General features: G+C 32.2%; 1 protein-coding gene across 6 annotated transcripts in view; it reads right to left on the bottom strand.

The window, feature by feature from the left end:
* LOC109546997 (FH1/FH2 domain-containing protein 3) overlaps positions 1–4,608 on the bottom strand; it is a 136,090-nt gene extending 131,482 nt beyond the window's left edge. For 2 of the 6 annotated variants that reach the window (XM_019918198.2, XM_048668854.1), the window contains exon 1: positions 3,091–3,324. In XM_019918198.2, the coding sequence (XP_019773757.2) occupies positions 3,091–3,111 (21 nt within the window). In that variant the 5' untranslated portion in view covers positions 3,112–3,324. Of the gene's footprint in view, positions 1–3,090; positions 3,325–4,416 lie in introns of those variants that run through there. The other 4 variants (XM_019918199.2, XM_019918201.2, XM_048668853.1 and 1 more) reach the window with 3 other exon arrangements.
* Between the last annotated feature and the right edge of the window lie 3,120 nt (positions 4,609–7,728).

Below are 7,728 nucleotides of genomic sequence, written 5' to 3'. Positions count from 1 at the left end.
GAAAAATAGCTGAAAGTAAAAGAAATCAATATAAACAGTATTTTATTCGCTTTGTGTCCAAAATGGACAAAATTAATACTCCAAATGTATGCCAAAGCTTAAAGCAGCAACAACGCTACACATGTAAGTAACAATATTTAAGTATCTGAACAAATAATTCTAGTCTCTTCCCAAATTTGATTGTCCTAACTAATCACCTGTTAGGCCTAATTAATTATAGAATGTTTTAAAGTATTGCAATTGTGATGTATTTTAATGTGTGATATGACGAAGCTGTTGACGAACTGTGATTTTTTTATTGAAGACATTTTTTTTAACTATCTGCTATTTTAGAAAAACTGATGATGGTGGAAAAATACACCGAAACGTATTTTAATTGATAAATAGAGACAATAAATGACTGAAACCCAGGAATTAATTTTGATTTGGAATTGAAACACAGTCAGGAAAGTATATACAATTAAAAATATTGTTAACCTAGACTAAGAGAATTATTTAGACTAAGACAAATATTTGTACTAAACAAGGGCCTATTTCGATGAAATAAAGATTGCTTATATATGTATGTATATGGATTATAATTACTTATTGATTCACTAAAAAAAGTCGGTTGTCTTTAAGTGGAGACTCCGTTATGTCCAACTGTCTGGATTTTTGAATTTTTAGGAAGTTTATTCCAAATATATCAATCAAAATGTTGAACTGCTTTTAGTATTATTCTAATTTTAAAGCCCGCTAAGAATACATTTAGTTCTCAAATTAAAAACCGATTGGGATACATGCAAAGTGTGCAAAACCGGCAATAGCACCTAACAATAGCGGCACGTCTACTTCAGGTTTTAGGTCATTGAGAATGAAATGAAAACAGTCTATTTCTGAATATCTCGGTTTTCGCAGTAATGGTTTATGACCTCTATTTCAAAAAATATTCAAAAAGTTCATTTCCGTTGATGAGAGATCCTCATTCTTCGGATAATTGGTACAGTGACATGGGCAAAACGTAAAACACCTTTTCTCGGTCCGTATTAAAGCGGAGACGAGACATCTTTTACAAACATAACGAAAATCTTATTAACTGTTTCCTGTTGCCTATTTTTGGTCCATCCGTTCTTGTAATTCCACGAATCATTGTTGGCCTATAAGGTTTGCAAGTAATCGTTGAGTTTATACTGATTTTGTAATGCATGCATAGAGTAATTATAAGACACTTAGTTATATTTGAAAGTTTTATGATGATGTTTCATGATACGAATACTTATTTTCTCGGAATATTAATTCAATTTTCACGATCGGAATATTTCCCATCGGTTAACTTTATCTACAGGAAATAAATGGGAATCACTCGTTTGCTGTAAAAATTGGAGTTTTGTAGTAAAATTTTTACAAATTTGTCCTAGAGAATCTTTGTGGTTTGTGGTAGATGCAAGCGAGAGGTAGGAATTTAAATTTGTCGCCGTATATAAACGCAAGTTTTAATGAAAAATAAGTTTTACTACTGCTGTTATTTTAGATCATCGATATGCATTACAAGTTTTTAAATATTCGTTCTTTAGTCAAATATCTCGTTGGCTGTTAGCCAATTAATTTTAATTTATTAAAGTATATTAACGTAGTGAAAGTACAATGAAGATTACGACTGTCAGGAAGGAAGCTCGTATGAAGGCAAGCATGTTTTGCTTTATAAAAATATGTCCGAAAAGGAAAGGTTTTTCCTTTACTTTCATCGGCTAGTTTAATAGTTTTTTGTTTTTAGCGCCTTTGGATATCTGATATTGTTTGTCCCTGACAGTAAATTTTATGAAACACACTCAATAGCATTTGGTAATTTTACCTCGTAAACCGTTCCATAGCATAAGCGGGGATTTTGCAAATCCTTTGTATAAATACTTGTAATATTGCCATAAATTGAAAAATACTCATAAACATTTGTTATTTTTTATGCTGTTCAACCTTTCAGCTGAAGTAAGTCCGTAAAGTAACAGTGCCGTTAAATAACGAAATTTTCTAAAATAGCAGCGCGTAGGTTTGTAAACAAACCGCTCATTGTACAAAATCACAAACTGTCGCATCTAAATTAATTCCCTCCTTCTAATGGCATGCCACATCTTGCAGCTTCGTCTATGGAAAAACGAACACTTAGTACAGAGTCAGGATGTTGAAGGTAATTTAGACTTCCAGCACCAGCCAATTATTAAGTTAAATTATCAGTGACTTGTTATTCTAAGAATGCAATTTCTGAAAGAGCCAGGGGAAGCATTTGTGTAATATAAATTAATTATTTGGAAAAGATTACTACATTAGATTCAACTGCAAAAAATGCAAGTTTTTAAAGAGTTCGAGTGCAGTTGGTGAAAACCTTTACGATCGCCATGGGACATAAAAATCTAAATTTAGTTTTCTTCAAATATCCAATACTCGGGTTTATTTTTTCGGCTTTCAAAGCCATAAAGTCCCATACAACTTTCGATAATAAATCAAGTCTTAACTAGTGTTGACACTACCATTAAACGTGTTCTTTTATGCTTATGCCTCTTTTCCTCCATTAGGGTGGAGTTCAACAAAACTCCAAATTTATCTCAATCAAATCACTAGAGATTTGCTCAAATTCAAAAGTTGTAACCAGTTTGAAGGTTTTGTCGAACAGTTCGATTTATATAAAGCAACCGAAAATAACTTGCTTGTATTTATGACATTATATCCAGGTATAATTTTAACAAAGTATCAGATGAAGAGGTATTTTGATTTCACATTTAAAAATAGCAATCCGAAGAGCTGAAAATAGCAAGTTCAGGAGTAACAACCTGAAGATCAGTTTTCAATAATAGATGTTCGAACTTAATGCTGAATGCATTAAAGTGATTGGCAAACGTAACTCTTAAGTGGCAGCTAATTTCGGAACCATGAGAGAACACAGACCTGTAAATTGATTTGAAATTTACATAATTAGCTCTACGAAATTCAACAGACTGTTAACTACTTGTATCTGCAGTAAATGCACTTTATTACCTATGCGGTATTTCAATGTTTTCCACCGATGAGTCGAGCGAAGAAGGGATAAAAACATAAATACATACACTAAAATGTACTTACATAATTTCTGTAGCTGCTCATCTTTTACTCTTAGAATTTCCATGGAGGGAACGAACTTTTTCACTTAGTTTTCACCCATTCGACAAATTCTACTCACTAACTACCAAAAATATAACCATACGAAGGTAAGTTTGATTAAGTACGCATAAAATGTGACTCTATACATCCCCACATTAAAAAAATCGTGGAGAAGCCTAAAAATATCTTCTTAAGCAAGCAAAGAAATGTCACACATTCACTCGAACACTGACGAAAAAAGCTGAAAGAGGAAGCGACATTTATAAGTCCTTTGGTATTCAATTTTGAAAAGGAATAATTAAAACTCCATTTCATATTACAAAAGTACGTAAGTTTAATGTATGGGCAGAACGTATTTGGTGACAATTTTCGTTAGCAATATTAAGCAGGAAGCAATGAATCATGAAGAACAAATTGGCTTAAATGTTAATCAGTTCACGCAATCTTTGAATGCTTGATAATAGATGGGTTTAATTTCTTTTTTATAGTTCAAACAAACAGAAAGCAAAAACATGGATTTTGGCAACCATCTCACCTGGCCTGTTTTCCTTAAATAAGCCCAGTTTTTTTAAGTTCCATGTGTGAAACACCGTAATTTTGCTTAGAAACAATAGAAATTATCACAGAATGACAAAAATAGTAGAAAAGCTAATTAATTTGCATTAATAAAGTGCCTTAAAAACGTTAAATAATTTGGTTGGTTGGAACAATGAAAACATAATAAATAAATAATAAAAATGAACTGTACAATATCTTCCTTGTTGGAAACAAACTTAACTCAACTGTACGAAAATTGCAAATAAGTTTATTGGAAATGTGCGAATTCAAAGTGCATTTCTATTTGCGGAAACGTACTTGAAACAAATATAATAGTGAAATTACGGGGCAATTTTAGAGGTCAAGCCGCAGTTTAAACTGTTTGTAATTAAAAAAAAAACAAAAACTAAATTGGTGAATTGCCGGCGTTTAAAGTCTTTAACATTCGCAAGTTATTTTTACGTATTATAAAACAAGTGCTCTTGAACTTGTTTCGTAAGTCCGCAAATATTTTCTGTGTATTTAAGTTAAAAACAAAGATTTTTTCGTTGAAGATTATTCAAATATTTCATGTTTTCTTCTGTGATTGTTTGATAACTTCTTATTTATTTCATTTAGTGTAGATTATGTGCGGAAGTTGTTAATTAAAATGTATCAAAGTTATTTGTTATACTTTTAATAGGAAATATTTATGTGTTCAAGATTCGATATTTTTCAAAAGGAAAAATCAACTGCAGATGTAGGGAAGTAATGTTGACATAAAATACGTACTCAATACAAACGAACAAACTAAAATAATCCATTAAAAAATGCACAAAGTCTTAAAAATAAAGAATTTTGACCGACAAAGTAAGCGATTAAACCCATGAAATATTGGAAGGGAAATCGATTCGAGTCAATATATTCAAAATTGAGTTGAGTCACTGAAATTGAATCCGCGCCGATTTTTCACCACTAGTTTCGTTTCGACGCTTCCAACCGACGTTAAGCGTCTAAAGGCGTCTTAGCCGAGCGTCGGCGAGAAGACTCGAGCAGTTGCGAACTGGAAAACTTGGTAGATGAAATTTTCAAGACATATTTCGAAAAATACAGAAGAAGATGCAAAAAAGTGTTTAAAAATGCATCAGTCATTCATTAGCGGCTGAAACAATGTAAGAGTGAAACAAAAAAAGTTGTATATTAATAAATGAGAAACAAAAATCATACATGAAAAAAGCAGTACAGTTCGAAAATTGTTTAGGTCTTTACCTTCATTATAAAACATTTCTTCTGTTGTAATTAGGAGGTAAAAAATATTCAAAAATGAGTCAAACTATCCAAAAATACTTTTTGTTTCATTTTATTTCACTGTGAATTAAAAAAATGCTTTCATTTTTTTTTACGACTCACATATGAAACAATACACTTTTTGATTAAGCAATACTCGGACTAACAATAATTAAATTTCAAAATATTGCATTAACTATATGATTTTTCAAGTATCTAAAGCGTTATATCTAGATGGCTTAATAGTCGGCTTGGGGCTATTTAAAAACTAGCCAGCTTAATTTCCAAAATATTTTTCTAACTGCTCATTTTGTTTTCGATTTTTTTTGGTTAAGACATATGGTGTCTCCTCCAGGAAAGTGCCTTTTACTGGAAAATAAACATAGACTAGTGTGTGCAGTCAACAGCCACTCATATCTCTTCTGCGTGCGCTTAATCCTGCTCCAGACAAACGAGGATGTTGTTTCTCAAAATTTTGAAAAAAGACGATGGAAAATAAACCATTTTTACGGACATTAAAATTAAAATTCGTTTATTATTTGTTTTTTTCTAGTGTTCTGATTGCTGTGCAATTCCTTTCTAAAAGAAGTAAACGATCTATCAATTTTTTTTTAAACACTGAATTGAATTGCAGATTGGCAATGTTCTCAACTCAATATCTGATTATTCTGACTGAAGCCGCAATTTTTTTTATTTTCATTCAATTCACTCGAAACGCATTTGTTTGAAAGCTTATGAGTGTCCTTTGAAATGTTCTATTGAAAATTTGATTTCAATACTAAATATATTTCTAAAGTAAAACTCATAAATCAAAGGATAAAACCGCAAATTTAAAATAAAATGTATTCACGGTGCAATCTATACCCTTTCTCTGAACAATAAGAGGCATAAGTCCTCCAACCGTTATTCTATGCCTTTAAAATTAATCTAGATTGGTTATTGCTTTTATGAAAAGCAACTGAACACACTTTAGGTAACTATCATTGTACTTCATCGTTGAGAAAAGCTTAACAAAATTGGTCAACAAAATTTTCTTTATAATAATATTGCTGTTTCATATTAATATATTATATTCTCCTTCAATAATTATGTCGCATTTGCTTTGGATCGACATTGATCTTTTACTCCGAAAAGTAAAGGTAATTCGTCAAATCGTCAAAAAGAAACGGATTAAATACTTTGAGCACCGAATTGTCAAGAGTACTTGCAATATACAATATAATATAGCAATCGAAAATAATAGAAGGCAAACTCCAGTTTAACAAATTGAATAAAACTACTAGAAAATTCGGCATGAATAAAACACAGTTGCTGAAACCATTCCAAAATACTTGATGTAGAAGTTTAATTAAGAGGTTTTTTAGGTCCTAACAAACTAAATTAATTTTTGAGCATACGGAGCAGGTTCAGAGCAAGGAATAGATTAAAGTCGTTATCTTGCACTAAATTGTCTTCTTTTTTTAATGATTTTGGACCTTGCCAACCTGGTGCACTGGAGTCACTCAAATAAAGTTTTTTTTCTGAAACCATCGCATCCAACTGAACAAAAGAAAAAGTTCAAAAAACTGGCGAAGATTTAATAACTTTACTTAAATGATTGGTTTAATGATAACACCTAAATGAACTTACCAAAAATGTTTTTAKKTCGTAAGTGCGTGATTTTTTAATAATAAAAATAAATAAATTTTAAGATMATTTTCATTTGTAAATCTTTAGCGAGCAAAGAAAAAAATCTTTAGATTACAGTCTTTTTAGAAAAAAGACTGTATACCGAGATGGAATATAACGTTAAGSTGAACTAACATCTACGCCACTAAACTCAGGATGAACAAACATTTKCAAAAGTCCACACGTCTGCTGTAATACAGTCACAGAAAAAGGATAGTTGGTTGGATAGGTGGGTATYCAAAACTTRTAAAAGTTGATRCCTCGGAAACGACTACAAATACACTGAYGGACAAAATTAGCGCACCACCTATAAATTTGCGAATAAATGATTTTCCCCACGAATGCTGATAAATAATTGTAACATTGTACAGTCCCAATTGTTTTTAATCCTTTCCTATTCATTCCAATGCAAGTTTCTACTTGTTTTGTGTCATTTGCATCATCGCATCATTGCGGCAATTTCAGCAAGTGTGGTACTGTTTTCAATTCAATTTTCTTGCGTTTTTCCTAACGTGTGTGTAACTAAAGTGTATTCGCATTGAAATGTCCTCAGGAAGACATTTTAGTGAGTTTGATGCGGTCAAAATTGTCACCTTGTTTGAAGAAGGGAATTCCCAAGGTGAGGCCGCCCGAAGGTTGGGTGTTCATCACACCACCATTCGTCAATATCGTCAGCGTTTTAGGAAAACAGGTTGTCATGCTAGACGACCAGGGCAAGGCCGACCAAGATCCACAAACCATGTGGACGATCGTTTTCTACCACTGCAAGCTTTAAGAAATCGGTTTATTACTGGAAATGAGATAAGAAATCGAATTCAAAATGCCCGAAATGTTAAAAGAAAGACATCTTTTACAAAAAGAATGTTAAACGTTAAAAGAAAACAGAAAAAAGAAGGCTTAATGGATCCGGATTGACTGCAAAACATCCCGCAAAAGGTCCTCTCTTAACCATAGCCTACAAGCAAGCTAGGCTTGAGTTTGCTCCAAAACACGTGGATTGGAATTTGGATTACTGGAAGAAAGTCTTGTTTACTGATGAAGTTAGACTGGGGTTAAAATCTTCGGATGGGCGAGCTTTTATTTGGAGAAAACCAGGAGAAAGATACAGCCAAGGATGTATGGTTCCCCAACTGGCTTTCCGTGGTGCCT

This window comes from Dendroctonus ponderosae, unplaced genomic scaffold (genome assembly GCF_020466585.1).
Source record: "Dendroctonus ponderosae isolate FM_Combo_2020 unplaced genomic scaffold, Dpon_F_20191213v2 Dpon_F_20191213_8, whole genome shotgun sequence".
Classification (NCBI taxonomy): Eukaryota; Metazoa; Arthropoda; class Insecta; order Coleoptera; family Curculionidae; genus Dendroctonus; species Dendroctonus ponderosae.
Note: the sequence above shows the minus strand (reverse complement) of the source record. Positions and strands in the feature narration are given on the sequence as shown.